We start from the raw sequence: 20,222 nt of genomic DNA, 5'->3' as shown, positions 1-20,222 counted from the left end.
TGTAAGAGCAATTCCCACAAATTTAAATCAAAGCCATACTGGAATTCCTGCAGTTTCTTGACACTTGGAGAGGTTGAGGATGCGTGAAAGAGTGTAATTTAATCTAAGTCCTTCAGTAGAGTTGGAAGTTGGTTAGTACTGAGGCTTTGGGTATTCACACAGCTCTTGAAATTGACAACTGAAATTCACAGAAACATTCACTTCTTGTCCCATCTTTTATGGAAGAATCCAGGTTAATAAGTGACTATCTAGTGGAGGCCTTTCAGCTGTCTGTCTGCAAATGAGTATATATTCTAGTCTCTGGCTAAAAGGAACTTTGATGATATTAGAAAACTTTTTCTAATTGCTTAGGCATGTGCTGAGAACACAGATCTGCACTTTCAGTCTATATAACGCAAGACAGTAATGAAGTCAGTGGCTGGCATCAGTTAACATGAGTTAGTTTGATCCCTGGCTTAATCTCCGTATAATGTGCTGTATTATTTACCTATTGCAGAGTGAGGGAACAGACAAGAACTGTTTTTCTGTGTTGCTAAAGGACACAGACTATAGCAGTTCTTAACACAGTACCTAACTGTCTAAGTATTCAGTGGGTTTCTGAAACTCCATTTTTTTGGAGGATAGTTGTTCTTTCACAAACCTCCAAAACTCAAGCATCTGCTTGTACTTCTTTCTTATCTGGTTGCTTTTGGTAATGTGGACCTGCTTGGTTGGAGCATGCAGTATTTGTAGAGGATTGTATTGGTGGCTACTCCTACCTTCTTTCTGCTGGCTCTGGAAATTGGTATTGTCTAATTTTATACATACTAGACTTTTTGGATGGTGATAAAAGGCATTTCTTTGGTTAGCTGTAGTTCTTGTAGTCAGCATCTACACAGCTCATGCTTTTTAACAGTGGTATAATTTTGTTCTACTGTATTTTATATTTGGTATTCAAGAGTAATCACTTTCTTTCATCTTTCACTTATCTTCTTACTGTGGCCCTGCCCCAACTTACTCGTAATCTTTACTTCTAGCAGAATCTACCAGGCACCTTTTGATTCCTTTGTCCAGGGGAAAAGGGTAACGAAGACTCAGAACAGCATTTGGTCTTGAATTTTTGTCAAATAGATTATTCTTTATTTCTTTTGAGAGATTGTTTCTTCAACATTACATGATCTCCTTCTTTATCTCGAATCACTAAAAAAAGTTAAAGGAGCTGGGCCCATCCAAAGTCTAATTTCATATCCTGTGTTGTGCAGTTCTTCACCTTCTAATTATGTTGACAAATGCTTCACACTGTGTTGTTTGTAAAGTTAAGAAAGAAAAGTTTAAATTGAGACTAGATAATTTTTTCATCAATCCAGGTAGGTTTTTTTAATATATTTCATGCTATTACATAGGATTTTAAAAAGTAAACTGTAATTATGATTTGACAAGGAGTGTCCATAATAATATTTGGTAACCACTGCAGAGCCCTGGTTTTAGTCTCCCCTTGACTTTCTGCTTTAGACGGTGAGGATTTATTTGAAATGAGTTTGTTTTGCATACCAGATTTACCATTCAAAACTAAAGCCTTTTCTATAGTGTGTCTGTTCTGCCTGATCCAGAACTACTCAAAAAAACCCAATACAAAGTTCATTTATTAATGAATGAGGGAAATTAGTATGGAGCTATCTTTCTGAAGGCCAAATATGTTCCTGAGCATTTTTCCTATAGCAAGCTTATAAAGTTTAAATATGTTAGCTACTGAAAGTAAGTAAAAAATTCTTTAAGTTGCTACAGCTATCATATTAAAGACTGTATTAGATAGTAAAGCATGATTCTGCTGTGCTGTGCAAAGTTGATTCATGGTTATACACAACAAAGCATTAAAGAAAATTGGCCAGCAAGGCACTGACACTGTCTAAGGAAAGATTTTGGTCAGGAAATACTTTAAAATGTAGGCACGTGGTTATATTTTCCAATGTCAGATGAGACAGAGTGATGCAGATGTTTTCTTGTTTATAGCTTGTAAACTGTGCTCTTGTTGTATCTTTCAAAGATACTCACTCTGAGTATAGCTTCTTAAGAGAATTGCTAAGAGCAAGCAGGAGTTATCCCTGAAAATTTCTTGGAAAGTTTATTTGCCACAAGATAAAATTACAAACTGTTGCAAACCATACATACCTTACCATTGCAAATTTCCACCTTTTCCTGTCCTGTTTCTTGCATACAAAGGTAACTTTGGTTTTTAATATCCTACACAGACTTTGTTTTTGCTGATCTGTGCTCTCTTTCTCTAGCCAGTTAGTATTAGCTTGGAAAATTTCTGGCTCTGTATTTTAGCTCCAGTTGATTTGAAATGCTACAAGCTTGGAAGACACTTCTGCTTTTGGAAGTCAAGCTTCCTTGTATATAGAGGTACATCATAGATCTTCATGATCTGATTTTAAATTAAATACTCTGTTGTATACGTTACATCAATAGTATTTGTTATTTTTTTCTTATGTTCTTTTACTACTGTTTTGGTGGCAAAAGAATATAGTCTGATGAAACAGAAGATTTGATCTAGACACATTTTGGTAAAAGTATGTGTGTCTTAATGTTTGTAGTAGCTTTCAATTTACCGCGCATGCTTTTTGTTTTAGTGTTTCAGTGTTGGGATGCTTTCAGATAAGGTTTTTGAGGTAAAATTCCTCTTTGGACAGTAGGCAGAATACAAAGGAAATAGAAATGGGAATTGGTTACTTTTTAAACGTTTTTATGAACGTTTTGACATTTTATGAACGTTATGACGTTTTTATGAACGTATGACATTTTTAAACTCTTTTTCCCCCTCTGTTCTTCACTTTTTATTTCATAGGTGCACATACAATTCTCAGGCTACAGTTAGTAAATTTTTGTCATAATAATTTTAATTTAGCATTTTGGTTTGTTGGCCAAAACTTGTGCTGTCTGTGTAAACAAAACAGAAGGATCCCTCGGCTTAAGATATAGCAAGGGATTTAAGCATTTAGGTGTTTTCAAAAAAAGGCAGTAGTGCTTTGGCCATGATATGTTTGCTCAGGTGTGAAGGACAGAGGTGCTTTTAGTATGTTTTTAATTAAAAGATTCTTTCTAATCAAAAGCTTCAACAATAACAGCTTCATAGCAAGCAGCTATGGTTACGGTGTGCAGGGAAGGGTATGTCATGGTTGTTGGAGTGTCAGAGTTTAAGCAATATAGGAAGAGATAGAATTTTAGAACCCTTTCCCTTGCTGAGGCATTTGTACTGATGTACAGTATATAAATCAAAAGAACTTCCTATCTGATGAAAAAATAAAACCTTAACTCGAAATACCTACCCATCTCTGCATATGTTAATCACATCTCACATACAGCTGGGGCTTTAGAAGAAAGGCTGGGTAAGTATGATGGGCTTTCCAGCCCTTATCTAGCGTTTGCCAGATTTCTGATACTTTAACCATCTCTTCATGGGTTAAAAATTTATAGCAGTGCCACTGATGTGATGGTGGTGACAGTCTGTGTGCAGTTTGTTGGGGCAGGCAGGCAGTGTGCCCTGTGCCTAGGCTTCTTATTCCGTAGTTTAGTGCCTCTTATTTCTGCCATGCCAAGAGTGCGTGGGCAGAAGAAACAGGTTTCTATGACATGTTTCTGGTGCTTCAGGGTGTGGTTTTTTTGTGAAGACACCTGAAAATAGTATTCTGTTGCACAGTTTAAGGTTTCATGTAAAAAACAAACCTATACTATGTGTTCTTGGAATAGTCTCAAAGTTCTTGACTGAAGTAACGACATCCCTTCTCAGTATGCCTCCATCATGGATGTGTTCGTTCCAAATGAATTTCACAGCTACAGTTCTTTGGGCATAAACTTGAGAAATAAATGGTCTGGATAACAGGAGAGACTTGTCTTATTAGTCCTTACATAATGTAACATAAGGGTTCTAACATTAATATTTTTGTTGCATTTCAAAAATACTTAATTTTTCAGTAAAAAATAAAAGTTGAAGTCCAGAAAATAAAGGGATGTCTGTAGGAGTGACGGGGGGTCTGCATGGTCAGAGAGATCTCTGAAGCCAGGTCGTGGAACTTGCGGTTTATTACAAAGGGTGTGGGTGCAGGGCCCTGCTGGAAGCTGCCGGCCGCAGCTCAGAGCAGGCCCGAGAGAAGAGAGGATGAGGGGATAAGAGCGTAAAAGCATAAGAGAGTAAAAGGGGCAAGAGGCAAGTGTAAGAGTATGGAAAGTAAGTAAGTAAGAGGAAGGAGTGGAAAGAAAAGAAGTGAGCAAAGTTCCCATTGCAATACAATAAATCATCTTCTGTGTTGAATATTCTGATTCTCACTAACCAATCTAGTACAACATTCAAATCCTATAGTATTTCCATACAACCTATAAGAATCGCTACATTACCATACTGTGTTACATTTTAAACCCTGAAAACTCCTCTTTGGACCCCTTCTGCCAAGCTAGCGGGGTCTGCTCTGACCCTTGGACCTGTCTGCTTGCAGAGGGTATTGTTTCATCGAAAGGGGATTACCTTCAGCCAGCCACACCATTGTTTTCCCATTGTTCAGTAACTAAGGGATCTCAAAACTTGCTTTCATTTCAATCTCACTTATAGTTTCCATATTCTCAAAATCTTTTGCCAGGCAATCATATTTATAAGGCTTTCCTGTTTCATCTTCCTCAACAGATGTCTATTTTTCCTTCAGAAATACAAGTGCAAGTAATGCCTACAGTGTAAAGGGCATATTTCTATTCAAATCAACACAGTGACTGTGATGATTGCCATTTAAGAAAAAAAAAAAAAAGAAGCAAATATTAAATGTTCTTTTGGTGGCTGATGTAATGATGGTGAAACTGGTTTTGTGTCCCTAGTTTCTTGCTGTACCTTTTTTTTTTTTTTTTATGTACTAGAATTTTTTTTTCCCAGATGGGCAGAGAGTTACACAGTTCTCTGTTTAGACTGATTTTTGATGGTGGAGGGTAGTGAGTTCTTTCTAACTTTATAGACCATTTATTCTTCATACGGACTTCATATGTTTTGACATGAACTCTAGCATGTAGATTGACAGAAAGTAATCTAGTGCAAATTAATGCAATAAGTTTACCCTCCTTTTCCTTGTAGCACAATGGCTGAAAAATCAGCAAAACCAGCAAAAAGGTTATCCTCAGACTCAAACTCTCATGAAGGAGCTGCGGCAGGAGAAATAAGTGCTCTGGAAGAGGCCTTTAGAAAATTTGCTGTCCATGGTGATACAAGAGCCACAGGAAAGGAAATGCATGGGAAGAATTGGTCAAAGCTATGTAAGGACTGCAATATCATAGATGGGAAGAATGTGACAACCACAGATGTTGACATTGTCTTCAGTAAAATCAAGTAAGTTCATTTTAGCCATAATTTCATTATTTTCCCTCTCCTCACCCTCCTCCCCCCACCATGTTTGGTAGATACCATCTAAATTTATCTTCCGTTGCTTCTGACGTTGTGAGACACTGTTCGACAAAATCAATCTCTTTCTTGTTCCTTTAAAAAATTTTCTTGTTTTGTCTGAAGATACTGCTTTCAGCTTCTGATCTACTATATTAAATTGACTTCAATTTCACAGGTGTAATATTATTCAAAGACTATGATGTGATCAGAATAAATGCAGGCTATTCCAATAAACTGGTCTGCAGTAAGTGCTGTCAATATTTCTTGAAAGATATCTGAATGAAATCAGGATGTCAGGATGATCTTGCCAAAGCTTGGCCTCAGAGGACGGAGGCTAAGGTGGGATATGTACTAAAAGGCAGTATTCTAACAGCAGTCATGATGTCCAGCACAACACCAGCTCAGGTTTGAAGTGTAGGGCTATGCCAGACTCAGGGGGACCCTTGGCTACGATGAATTAGGATTGTCTTGGTCATCTGATCTTATTTTTGTGACTGGAGCTTTAGTGAAACTTTCTCCCCAGTTAAAAACCTAGGCTGGCTTAGTCAGAAACTTGTCAAACCTAAGAGAAGATATTAAAGGAAATATGTTAACAAGGGGTTAATCTGTTATGGCATGTTCTGTATGAAGTCCCAAATAATTTATTTGGTTTGCTTTATGTATAGAATTGGATTATTTGTACCTTTTGTATTCCCCTGGCATCTGATATGATAATATTGTCTTTTTCTGCTTTTTATTACCACACTGTTTAAATTGTCTCACACGTCATTGTATTGAGGGATATACTTTTAAAGGGGTCTCTTAATTGTACTTGTAGCCTGTAGGAACACTTATTTGGCTTGTGCACTCAAATGTTGTGGTGTAGTGCTGGGAGAACGTGCAAACTGCATTGCTTACAAGGTAGTTGGAAAATCTTCCTACAAGCACTGACCATTTAGACTGCATCAAACTAGAGAAAGGCAGAGAAGAAAAGACCTTTAATCTTGAAAGTTGACAGTGTAACATATATAGTTAGAATAACCTTATTTATTTGTTTGATTTCTTTCTTTGTTCCTTTTCTCCTTGGGGTTCTTACCTAGATAACTGTAAACACTACATATGCACACTCCCACCCTCTTGTCCTTGTATCAATCCCTACTTGAATGGAGTTAGGTATGCCATCAGAGAGCTGTCTTATTTAAAATGGATGTTTAGGTTGTAGGGTTTTGTTTCTTTCTTGATCTATGATATTTTCAATTTTTTTTTTTTTAATTTTATCAGCTTAAAATTTTGTTTTATTATTTCCTGTAGATAAATGTAATCTTATTGCTCCTTTCTCATATCAGTTTCTGGACTCTTTAGTGACAGGATAACCCCATGATATGGCATGAACAGATGTGCAGCGTTAGCAGATATAAAGAAGTATCAGATTTGGTGACTGGGGCAGAAGAAATCCCGTCCTGTTGCATAGGAGTGAGTTGTAAGATGGCAGGTACCTGAGCCTCCTGGGAAATGTTGCCAAATCCCCTTGCTGCTGTTGAACACTCCCACTTCAGCTTGAAGGTTCTTGTCTTTGGCTCTTGAGGGGGAGGGTTAGCCCAGCAATTTCTCAGACCTCGCTCCTGTGACCACTGTTAAGGGTTGCCATTTCTCTTGGAAGAGGCATACCATCTTTTCCTCTATCCAGTTGTCCTGGTTTAACCTCAGCCAGTGGCCAAGCCCCATGCAGCTGCTTGCTCACTCCCCCAACAGCTGCACTGGGGAGAGAACTTAGAGTAAAAGCTGGAAAACTCATAGGTGAGATAAAGACAGTTTATAGGAAAAGCAAAAGAAGACAAGAAATTAATTCAGTGCTTCCCATGGGCAGGCAGGTGTTCAGCCATCCCCAGGAGACCAGGGCCCCATCACCTGTAACAAGTTGGGAATACAAGCACCATCACTCCAAATGTCCCTTCTCTTCCTCCTTCTTCCCTCCAGTATATTTACTGACCATGATGTTGTGGGGTCTGGAATATCCCTCTGGTCAGCTGGGGTCACTTCACCTTTCCTGGCTGTGTCTCCTCCCAAGCACCCCCACATTCATTGCCAGCATGGCAGTATGGAAAGCAGAAAAGACCTTGGCTCTGTGCAAGGCCTGCTCAGCAATAACAAAAACATTTCTAAATTATCAACCCTGTGCTCTGCACAAATCCAAAATACAGCCACTGTGAAGAAAATGAACTCTACCCTAGCCAAAACCAGCACTCCAGTATTTAATAGCTTAGTAGGTAACTGCATCAAATGCAAAAGTATCTTAATTTTAATTGTTTAATTTTTTGTTCATTATTCAACTTGTACATATACTTATAACATATATTTTATATATTCTTCTCTTTTAAAGTGATTTTATTTTTAAATTATATTGCTTAAGTGGCATATGGGAGCTGAGATTTGCTGTCCTTATTAGGAAGGTCTGTATTTTTGAATGTATGCTTTCAGTAGGTATACTTCCACATTTTCTTAACTGTTGGGGTTTTGTGGGCTTTTTTACATTTTTATTCTTGAGTGCATGTGTCAGCAATTCTTTTTAGTCTAGATCACATTTATTTCACATATAATATTTTAAGTTTTAAAAAGGGAAGATCTCATGACTGTAGGAACTCAAGTGTCAGTAATATGCTTTAACTTAGGGTTTAAGCATAAGCTGGGTATACAGGATTTCTTGAGCATGTTCAGACAACTGTTTTTCATTGCTTTCTCCCTTACTTCACATTTAACCTTAAGCTCAAGGATAATGATAGATTTGGTAATGCATCAAAGCAGTCATACTCACATAATAAACTCACACTCATTTTTATTTTACAAGCAGCTTTTTCCCAGCGGAGCTTTGTGGCTTTTTGATAAACCAAATTTTTCCTGTCTATGTTAAATGTAAAACCTTAACCACTATAGAAGAATCTCCAGCTCCCTCCAAAAGTGCAAAGTGCAGCTTCCATGCTTCAATAAGAATTCTCCTTATGGTTACCAGAAGGCTTTGTGCATCACTCTTGGTTTTGAACTCTTAAGCTAAAGTGTGTCTCACAAGATTAGCCTCAGCCTGGGATTCTTATGATCAACCAAAGTGATGGTTCAGTGGGATGGGGCTGGTGGATTTTAGCAGTTGTAGGGAACACAGCAAACATTTAAAAATGTTTGCCATACCCAACTACAGTTGCCATCTGCATTGTGTTAGAACTTCCAAATATATTTTCTGCTGGTTCTGTTACTGGGAAGCCACTGTACCTAGCAGGGTTGTTTTCTAGCAAGCTGTACTTAGACTTTATGACAATGACATATTTTGTTCAGACACTAGAAAATAATTAATCTAATAGAAATGTTATTTGGATTTATGAGTTACTATGTATAAAGCCCACATTTGTTGTCTTGCTAACTTTCTCAGGCTTTATTTATTATTCTAGTAGATGCTCGCAAAATAGGTAGGAACTAAAAATTGCTGATAGGATAAAGTAACAAGAAAAATTAATAAGAGATATGTTTACCTAAGAGCTACTGAAAGATAATGTTTTATTCACCAATTGGCAACTTGCTTTGCTCCAGGAGAGATTTTACCTCTGAAATTATTGAACATTTTTGTAGACTTAACACACCTTCTCCACCTCTGCCAAACCAAGTGAACAAAACTTCTGAGAGTTTTAAATAGTCTGTGGTACTTCTTGAAAGCTGGGACCTATGTGTCTGTCTTTCAGAGATTAGTTAATTTGAAGTTAAATTTACTATTGTTATAAAGGTTGAAGAAATTCCATTGAACCTTTTGTTACAAATAAGAAAATAAATATAGAATGCATGAGAATGTCAGGTCAGACTGAAATGTAGTTTTTCTGTTTATCTTGCATAAAAGGTCTACAAATGCCTTCATGTGAGCACAACATTTATATGTATTTGAGGATAAGAAGAAGAAATAGTCTAAAGCAAAGAATCCACAGTAGTAGACATGAAAGAATTATTGATAGAATTGTATTCTTTGGTAAGAAAATATGTAAATCAGGTGGTCTCTCCCCTACTCCCCCCAAATATTTTTGTGTAACAGTAATTTGTAGGGTCCCACAAGTCCTACCAACTTGGTGGATTGTAATACAAATTTATGTTTGTTAAAATTGTTAGCTCAGAAAATTCAAGAAATGAAAAAGAATTTTGCAGTGGAATTACTTGGAAGGAAAAGCTGAAGCCTTCCTATGAGAATAGCCATATGTATGAATATTTATGATTTGCTTCCTTAGAGAGCAGAGTTAAAACAGCTACCTTTATGCCAAATATTTGGATTACATTAATGCAGTTGGAATAGTCTGCAGTTGCTGTAATGAATAGAAGAGTAAGCTTTTCTTATTTTTTAGGTTATAAAGCATACAATAAAGCTATCTCTTATAATATCATTAACTTTCCATTAATCCTATACTTGGAAGAGCAAAAGACATTGTGAAGAGTGAATGACAAAAGTTCTACCATGTCTTATGGGATGAAATCTGTTAAAAAATGCACCAAACCCAACAGAAATGTACATAACTGTAAATGTAATTATGAATTATGCAGTAAGCTTTCTTTTTTGTAGTTTCATGGTCAACACTTGAGATGTTGTTCTCCTTTCTTCATATATTCCTTGTACTACATAAAACAGAAACACCAGTTGCAGGGTAAATTTTAATTTCAAAGCTAGCCTAAAGTTACTTGCCTAAAGTTATGTAAACGTCCCTTCTGCTAATTGGTACCAGGAAAACATTTTCTCAATAAATGGCAAAGGAAGCAACCTCTTCTCAGAAAAAATGGCTTATGGGATTATTAAAAAAAAAAGCCTGAAAATACTTCCTAGGAAGTGATTTTTTTAACTGGTCCATAAATTCACTGCCATACTTGAAGACAAAGATTAAGTCACAGTCATATTCTGTGGGAAAGGTAGTTTTCGTAAATTACTGCAGCTGAAGTATTTGTGATAGGACCAAAACTAGTACTCCTGACTTATTTTGTTATGATAATATCTTCAATGTCCCTGTAGCTCAGGTTTCTGCTAAAATGTAGGAGTTTAGTATAAATATCTTAGTGATTTTATATAATTCAAAGCATTAATTTTTCACATACTATGTGAACCTTATATAGACATCTTTCTTTTACATTTTTGTGGTGAAAAGCAATAATGCAATCTGGGCCCACTGAATTTAGAGACATACAATATGCAGGCATGCAATAGTCTTTGAATTAAGATGTTTTTCATGGCAGTGGAAATTCCATGGGCATCTTTTCAGTCACTGAAACTCTTGCCTGCTTTCTTGGAAAATTTCTTCATTAAATGTCTCTTTTCTGGTACTCTTCTGGAGTTCCAAAAGTTTGTAGGCTGTGTGTCTTGTATTTTGCTTGCTGAGTGCAAGTATGGATTTAGTGAATTTTGTTGCCTTGGAGAAAGCAAGGTCATTGGTGACAGAGGAGAAGGCACTGAAGAGTTCTGTGTTTGGTATGAAAAGCAAAATGTGGCTGCATTCTTCTTATTCCAGCAAGATGGTGAGACACAACAGTCTAAGAACTTCAGGATTTTTGTATTAAGGAAAGCAGAACACCCAAGAATAATAGATGCTACTGAGCTCTTACCAGCATTCCAGCATGTTGCCTTAGGAACTTAAATTTCTTTGTTTATTGACAGTCAACAACTGCTCTGGGAAATTTGATATGTTAGCTATGCTGTACACATAGTCCACTTGTTGTATGTAGTTAACATGCTCATAGTAATAGCCCCTATATAAATATCTCTGCTCTTATTTTAGAAGTGTTACCGCTCAGCACTGCAAGAATATGCTTTAAGCACTGCCATAAAATTGCTAATTCTATGACATTATTAGATAGAAAATGAAAATATTTCTGTTTACACTGGCATGTTACTATGGTTGCAGGCAGGCCTGGGTGACATCAGCCCTTGGATCCATTGTGAGCATTTATTTAGGTAGCCATCTCCATGGAAACGTTTGTTTGTTTTGATGTTACTATGTGTATTAAATTTTAAACAAATTTTTGTGGTTCTATACTGGATTGTTATTGAAGATTAATTAAGCTACAGAAGCTTTGTAAATATACCTTACTCCCTGCCCTCTAAAATATTCTTGGTAAAAGATCAAGTGGAAGCATAATTGTCTTCTGTAATTCCATTAGTAGCTCCTGATGTTGCTTTGACGTGTTTTCTTGTTGCTGAGGAAGCCATTTATTCTAAAGCCCAGAAAACTCTCCTCCATCTTTTTGAGAAAAGAAGGTTTTGTTCCCATGGAGAATCTTCGGAACACACTTTATTGTGCCCTGACTTTTGAGCAGACCCACCCATGCACTGTCCTCATTGTCTTGCACACTTGGCTGTTTAGCCTAATTCCCACAGCCTAGATCAGTTAGGTCTCTGCAGGAGCACTTTGACCTGAGAACAGCTGGGCCTTAATGCAGCAATAGTTCACTGTGACTGCAGGACTTGGGTAATGGGTAATGTTTGCTCTGAGAAGCTGGCAAGAAAACTCTTGGCAAAAATGAGTATGTCCCCAGTTTGTCAGCTGTAATATAATTGTTGTCTTCTTTGTATTGAATAAGTATGGTGCTTGCTTTCTTTTTGTATTTGAAAGGACTAGTAGTTTGACACCTGAGCTCATTCAAAACAAATATCTGTCCATGAGGTTTCTCTGAAGTAAATAGTCTTTAATGAAGATTTTTACTGAAGTCTCTCTTAAATTTTTCAAGTATTTAAATAGGTATGAAGTGGTCTTTATATAGAAATGAAGTACCTAGTTATTGCAAGCTATGTTTTACATCCCTATTGTAGACATTCTTTTGATAGTGACATAGAAAAGGATTTTTGTAATCCTACTTCATTCATGACGTAGGCATAACAGCTAACTTTTGTACTTCAGTCTGCTTACATCAGGAAATAAGTTTTAAGTGGGTATAGAACAATATGTAGAGCAAAATCTTATCAAGTAAGTCTCAGGCAAGTTGTGAAGCTGTGCATTTTTAGGTAGAAATGTATGTAAGTATCAACAGAAAGTGTTCTTTTTTTGCCACATCTATATTTTAATTGAAATTAAGAGCCCATTGCCTTTTCTACCTAAAAAGCCAAATGTAATGTTGCCATTTGCACTTTATCCTTCAAAAGCTTTTTATTAAAAAAAAAACAAAGCAGGTCTTCTTCTTCTGCCCAAAGGCATAAATTCTAAAAGTAAAACAGTGATAGCATATGAGAAGGAAGATGGTTTTAAATTCACTTGCTGTAACACAGGCTTGTTTTATGCATGTATAATGGGTAAATTTTATACCTGTAATGATGTTTGCTGATTAGGATTTTAAAAACACCATTTTACAGGATATCACATGAAAACCTATAGATAAGGTGGTGAGTGAGTCATTTCCCAGCTGATACAGAATGCTGCATGATGTCATACACAGTACTGTATATAGCAGCTTGCTTGGTATTTGCCACACTTTGTGGCCTATTCCACATGTGTGCTACACAAACTTTTACTGGCTTAGAGCAGAAGTCAGTTGTTTTGGTTTTTGGTTTCTTTTGCAGGTTAACCTATTGCACCATAATTTAAAACTACATGTTTTTCGCATGTAAAAGCAGCTATGTGAAATTTGCCTTAATTTTACTGACTAAATAAAGTAAGTAACAGGCAAGTATTTTCCAGATGGTTAAATATCAGTTTTGGTTTCCTGGATTGAAGTAGAAGATTATTAAGATGCAGAGGACAAGGCAGCCTTGTCTGCAGCAACCAGGTGATTGTAAAGTTTAAGATCCTGTGGGGATGATCAAGATAAACAACAGAATTACAAAGCTGAACTTCAGAAGGGCAGTTCTTGGCCTCTGTATTTTCTCTCTGGAAGCTGCCCTGGAGAGTAGAGGTATCCAGGACAGCTGGTTGGTCTTCAAGGCAGCTTCATCAGAGCACAAGAACATTTCATTCCCCTGTGCAGGAAGCCAGGAAGCATGGCAACGGGCTAGCAAGAGTAAGCATTGAGCATCCTACTGGGCTGGACCACGAGAAGGAGGTATGCAAGAGATGGAAGCAGGGACAGGCTTTGTGGGAGGAATAAAGCCTATGCATGAAGAAACAGAGTGAGCAAAGTTGCAGTTCAGGCCAATCAGCATAACCTCAGTCCCTGGGGAGGTTATGAAGTAAATCCTTTTGAAAATCCTTTCTTAAAACACAAAGGACAAGAACATGATTTGGAGCAACCAGCATGGATTTGCCGAGGACCAGTTATGCGTGATTGACTTCATTGCTTTCTCTGATGAAATGACTGACACTGTAGGTAAAGGGGTGTAGTTGGTATACATTGCTTAAGGCAAGGACTTGGCTCCAGTCACATTGTCCCCAAATTGGTGAGGCATGGGCTGGAGAGTGGGCTGTGCAATCTAGGGGGCAGCTCTAGAGGTGGTGATGGTCTCAGTGTTGTAGTTTAATAACCCCAGCTGGAAAGTAAGCCCCATGTAGCCACTCTGTTTCTTCTACCAGTGGGATGGGGAAGAGAATCAGAAGGATAAGAGTGAGGAAACTCATGGGTTGAGTAAAAATAGTTCAATAAGAAAAGCAAAAGTTGCTCACACAAGCAAAGCAAACTAAGGAAGTCATTTGCCCCATTCCATGGGTAGGCAGGTGTTCAGCCATCCCCAAAAAAGCAGGGCTCCATCATGCAGAATAGTCACTTTAAAATATGATCACTCTGAATATCCCTCACTTCCTCCTTCCCAACATTTGTATCCTGAGCATGGTGTCATATGATATGGAATATACCATGGGTCAACTGTGGTCAGCTGTCCTGACTGTGTCCCTTCCCAACTCCTTGCATACCCCCAGCCTTCTCGCTGAAGGAGCAGCAGGAAAAGCAGAAAGGCCCAGAAGCTTTTTCAGTGCTGCTCAGCAATAACAAAAACATCTCTATGTTATCAACACTGTTTTCAGCACAAATCCAGCATACCACTTCATACTCATCACTGTGGAGAAAATTAACTCTATTCCAGCCAAAACCAGCGCAGATGAGAAGTTTCTGAAGGTGAGGTGAACAGCAGTCCTTGCAGTGAGTGTAAGTTGTGGCAGCAAGGAAGGGTAGCTTACATCCTGGGCTGCATGAGTCAGTGTGTGGTCAGCAGGTCTGGGGAGGTGATCCTTCCATGCAGCTTGGACTTGTAAGACTGTATTGGGAGTGTTGTGCCCAGTCTGGGGCTCCCCTGTGTAGGAAATAGATTAATACAGGCCTGGTGCAACCAACATGGTCAGGGGGGCTGGTTGTGGTACATGGTGACATGTGGAATAAATATAAGTTTCTTTGTGCTCCTGTATAGGCAGTAGAAATTAACTTCTTGTTATGAAGTTAGAGTAGTGGAAATTTTATAGGGAAAAAATAGTGTGTGTATGGATGCTATTTACTCCTAAAAGTAGACGTGAGCTAAAAATCCTTCATCTCAGAAATAAGATTAATATACTATATATCTTGCAATTAGATATATTTAATCTACCTATGTGTGTAAAACTACTTATACAATTTAGATGTAGTCTGCTTGGATTCTGATGTTTGTGAATGGAGGTGTGCTCCATCTGATGTGATGTTTATAATTCTTCAACCTTTTTGGTTTTTGTTTGTCTTTCCTTAAAAAAACAACAGTGGCTTGACTTGAAGAGCTTAATTGATGTATTCTTTCCGTTGTCAAGATGCTTAGGAGGACTTTTTTGTAACTGAATTGGAGCAAGTCTCTGGAAAGACTGGAAATGAAATCCTCATCAGCTATCTCAGTCCCTCTATGAGCCTCTCAGGAACCCTCGGCCAGTTCCGAGTCGGCAGACACCAGAGAGGCATTCTCGACACGGCCAACAGCTGGGAGACACTCTCCTGTGTCCTGAGGGTACTGAGGGCACCTAGGCTAGTCACCTTTGCAGCAGAAGAGACACTAGAGACATCGGTAGAAGATAAAGGGCCAACTCTTAGCAGGGGTTAATCCAAGGTTTTATTCTGGGAGTCCGGTAGGATCTCCTGCACCTCAGGGGCCTCCTGCCGAGAGCCCTGGGAGATGTGCCAAGGTTACATTTAAAGGGAGGTGGAAACCAAAAGTAGGTAACATTTTACTAACCAATAAGTGACCCTAAGGGATGGGTACTGGGGGATAGACATTTAGGACAGCGTATGGGGCAAGGCTTGGGGGGCTGACCCCTAGCCTCTGGCTAATCACTTGACGACCTGGACCGAGGCTTCTAGATGGAGGGATGGGATGCTGAGTGATTGACAGAGAGCCAGGTTGGGGGTTTGGGGATGATCTCATCCCGGGAGAGAGATAACACAGGTAAAGGGAGGGGGGTACAGTCTGGGATAAACCATTTGGGCAAAATATGGGGATACAAAACAAAAGTACTTCAAAATATTAGAAAGTATAAAAATGCACTACAACAATAATATGTTAAAATGATGCTACTTTCCGGCATTATTGGAGTTGTTTATCGTTTACTTTTGTGTTGATGTGTCTGTACATGTGCTAAAGCAAAGGAACATGAATGAAATCCAAATTTTATTTGAAGCTTGATCTCTGTTTCTGACTTTCTGCAGACTTCTAATACATGTGCGTGCATTCCCATGAATTTAAAAACAAAGTAAAAACAGTTTTGGTATGGAGTTGTGGTACAATGCCCCCCACATCCCTCAAAAGGGCGGCAGACTTTCCCTTTGAAATTCTTTTTCCATGTTGCAGTCATTTTTTGTTTCCTATTTTTACAAAGGTTGTAAAATGATAATTTTTCAAAACCTTGCTGAGACTATGAATGTTGGTGCTGATTCTGCAGGCTCCCAGAACATTTTAGTTGCATAAAGAAATCTCCATGGCAGCTTTTTCTAGGAGGATGTGCTGTTAGATAGTGAAGTTTTATGGTTGAAGGAGCAGATGTTGGAAAGCATTCAGAGGAAGACTGACTGCGGCTGACAGTGTGGCCAGGAGTACTGTGGCTAAGGCGTTGCACCCTTGTAGTGAGGAGTAAGAGGAGCAGCTCACCTCCTGTCTGTCACCAGTGTTTTTTGGCCGTGCAGGCACTCCCAGCACTGATTGCTGAAGAGACTCAGTCCCTCAGGCAGGCAGGGACTATTTCTGTACTATCTGGACATTTGTAATTCAGGAAGGAAAACCAAGCAGGAAACCCAACTGCAGGGTTTTTCATCATTAAGTTTCTGCCTAAGCTGTGGAGCAGCTTTAAGTGAAGCCCAAATCTTTGTCAGCGATGGCAAGCAGTAGAAAATACCTTGAGGCAAAGTTGTTTGAGTGGAGCCAAGAGTTCATTGTGGAAACCAGGGCACTGGGTGTTTGTTTGGAAGGTGTGATATTCCTGAAGTCCAGTAGATTTTCTCGGTGCTTTTCCTTCCCAGGAAGTGGTTGTGGAAAGCCTTTTGGGAATGGTGCCATGCTGTGTGCAGAGCTGCCCAGCACAGAGTTGCTGCAAGCTTGCCAGGGGCTGTGGTGCTGCAGGAGTGAGCCCTGTGCAGCTGCAGGAGTGTGGGCTGCACTGCCCTGCTCGTGAAGCCCTTTGCACTGTGCTGGGTGCAAAGCTTTTGTGACATTTGCTTGGGTTTTGAACTGTGAGCTTTGAGGAAGGGATGGTAATGTGTGCTGACAGAAAATGAGGAACACTACCTTGGCAGCACTGATTTGTCTTTCCTCTTTGCCTCAGCTTTGTTCTGGAGGGAAAAGTGTTGAAAGTGTGGGAAATCTTCCAGTCTCACACTGTTACCTTATTTTCATGATTGTGGCTTCACTATGTGATGTGGCAGCACATCATGTGATGCTTCTAGCCTTTTGACACAAGAGTTGATTTTGTGGGGTCTTTGGAGTCTATAAAATCATACAGTTTTCCTGCTGCAAACAAGCCAAGCCAGTGCAGCTGCAGAGCTTTCAGTTCATATATTTTTCTTTGGCAAATTGCTATATACTTCTGTTACCTTATTTTCATTATTGTGTCACTACAATGTTCAGAACAGCTAAAAGTTTCCTACAGTGCTCTTCTTCTAGACAGAAACATAGAAGACTCTGAAGAAAAGGATGAGCCACCACCATCATTTGGTGAGCAGGAGCCAGCACATCTGTTTGTCCAAGCTGATACAGGGGAACATTGTACCACTTAGTGCCATTTGTGATCCTGGGCATAAACAGCTGCAGAACACTGGTGATCTTTGGCACCAGGCTGTGACTCTCATGACACATGACAGCGCTTGCTTCATTGCCCAGATGTCTTAGATCTTTATTATATGCTCTTCAGTTGCAAATATTGTTTAAAAATTAAAATAACCTAACAAGTAGTTATTGTACTATCAGTATGATGTTTTTAATGGTATGTAAAAGAGTAAACTGATAGCTTTTATATCGTTGTAATTGTATACAAGAGAAGTTGTTTTTCTTGCAGTTAACAACAGATAATACAGTAATACTCTAACACAGTAATAGTTCATTACAGCACAACTGAAAAATTTTTATGAGAAAACAAAATGGGTCTGTGCCTATTGTCTGGAATCTATCTCAGTTATACTGAATCTCCAGATATACTCTTTACAATTCCCAGTGTCGTACCAATTAACCCTGGATTTAGCTGCTTTGTGATTTTTGAGGGGTTTGTTACTCTCTCTGGGATGGTGTCTGTTAAACTTCTGAATGGAACCAATAGTGCTGAGACTGGAGGGTCTATTTGACACAGACCAGTGTGAGAGTAATACAAGAAGCTACTGACTAGAGGATCACAGAGTAGAGGGTGAGCAGTTCTTATTCATCATCATATGCAGTCTGTATTTCACAAAAAGGTATTAGGTGTTTGCTTTTGCTAGAACAGGCCTCTGTGGACTGCAGTATTTACTGTGAGCTCTCCCATCACTTTCTGTGCACAGCAGCTACTGCTGCTGCACACTTAAATAGTTTGTGTTACTAGGGGAACACAAGGAGTCCTATTTTGATACTCCTTTATGGGCTGTCTTCCTGTGTTGCAATTTGAAACAGGTAGTCAGTAACCTTTCTTCCAAATTTAGGCTGTTTACATTTTCTTCCTGTCATGGATGCTGTATGGAAATAGATGCCTGGGGCATTTGTAATCCAAGTGGAGATCAGCATGCGTCAAACTGTTTGCATTTGGCATGATGCCAACGGAAGGTTTTGTAGGTTTCTAAGCAGTATGCATTGATTAATGTTTTCAGCTCTGTAAGAGGGTTTCTAGGGAGGATGTTCTAATTGATTTTTTTGGCACCTTTTTAATTTTCAGCAAAAAATTTAACAGGTGAGCTGGTATTCTTAAAAGAGCCTATAAATAGGAAAAATAAGAAAAACTGAGTAACTTGGCATTTATAGGTTCTGTCTTTTTTTAGTAAAAAGAGCTTGGTAGGTTTAAAGATAGATTTCAAGTCTAACAGAACAATATAAGAAGGTACGGAAAGGTAGTAAAAGAAAATATGTACCTCATACAGTAGCCACTCTATTAGGTGATTTTCCTGCGTATATCCAGAAATAAAGAATTTTAACTCTAGATCTTAGATGAAAATGGTGGTTAACTGTCTGAGATTTCAGTTCAGGACATTTTTAATGCTAATTATTAGAGATAATGGAGTGGTGTGAATGCAAATCTAAAATTAGTTACTATAATATGATTAAATAATTTTTGTTCCTAGTAAGTCCTGGTACTAGTTTAAAAAGAACAGTGAAGAATATTCAGTTTAGTAGATCCTTTAGAGAGCCTCAGTGCATTTGCCATGTGTTTCAGCAACTTATCCTTTATTAGAAAACATAAATAGCAGGATTTTTTTTCCAAGACCTTGTAGTCTTGGAAAATCAAATAGAAATTATTTCCTTACCTTTACAGAAAGGTAAGGAGCTGTGCTGTCCTCTTTCAGACATGTTTCTTTTCTTTCATCATTTCACTTCACCTGAGAGTAATGGGAGAGCTTTACATTATGCTGAAGTGGACATCATAGCTGGGAAATTTGTTGAACTAAAATACACGAAACTAGCTTGATACTTTTTTTTTTCAAGACAACAGTCTGTTGCCTATTGGAACTCCTCTAACCAGATGGAGAAAGCTATAGAGAGGGTCCTAGGCAGTTAAATATGCTACTTAGTTTTCCTGCTTCCGTACCAAATTGGATGAACTTGGTGTGCTGATTTAACATTCTAATTTTGAGTCTGACTTGCAAATCCATCTGACTGCAGCTTCAGTCAACATTGGCCATTCTGAATAATTTTGATAATTCCTTCCCTGATGTAATTTTGTGTTCTTTGCCCAACAATATGCTATCTCATGCATGCTTGGAAGATTGTTCCTTTTATTTCCCTTTTAGATGCTACACTGTGTCACCCAGTCATTGGCTTCCTTGTCTTCCTTGTCTGGTACTTCCTTGAGTACTAATCTGTGAAAGCCATAGTCCAGGTGGACAGTGAAGTGGTGGTAACCTGAGATAAACAGAAGAGGTATATAAGAGCAATCAGACTTAAGGACTACCCATGAAGAGCTGGACTTCTTTAATGTTAGGGGCATTGAATTGATATTATTTGACATGACATTAGGCATTTTTGGAAGTTTTTTGACTCCACTTGTCAAAACATTAAGATAAAAAAGATGACAAGGCATATTTTCTGGAGACAGTTACCCATATAACTGAGGCCAAATGTTGATTAGATTTCTATATGTGCTTGCCCCAGGTGTGATCTCTTAATCTTGGAAGAAGTAATTTGCTGAAGAGCACAGCTTCTGCAACATACATAGTAATTTTTAAAGGGCTTGCAGTATTGACTAACCTCTCAACAGCATTCAAAATTGTCATATGCTTCTGTTTTTAGAAAATGAAGCAT

General features: G+C 38.4%; 1 protein-coding gene across 2 annotated transcripts in view; it reads left to right on the top strand.

Moving 5' to 3' along the window:
- Positions 1 to 20,222, top strand: part of TPPP (tubulin polymerization promoting protein) — an 82,368-nt gene that overhangs the window by 8,881 nt on the left and 53,265 nt on the right. For both annotated transcript variants that reach the window (XM_074542199.1, XM_074542196.1), the window contains exon 2: positions 5,090 to 5,341. In XM_074542199.1, coding sequence (XP_074398300.1) covers positions 5,094 to 5,341 — 248 coding nt within the window. In that variant the 5' untranslated portion in view covers positions 5,090 to 5,093. The remainder of the gene's footprint in view (positions 1 to 5,089; positions 5,342 to 20,222) is intronic.

Source organism: Zonotrichia albicollis, chromosome 1 (genome assembly GCF_047830755.1).
Source record: "Zonotrichia albicollis isolate bZonAlb1 chromosome 1, bZonAlb1.hap1, whole genome shotgun sequence".
Lineage (NCBI taxonomy): Eukaryota > Metazoa > Chordata > Aves > Passeriformes > Passerellidae > Zonotrichia > Zonotrichia albicollis.
The sequence above is the reverse complement of the archived record's forward strand: the minus strand, read 5'-3'. Positions and strand labels throughout refer to the sequence as shown.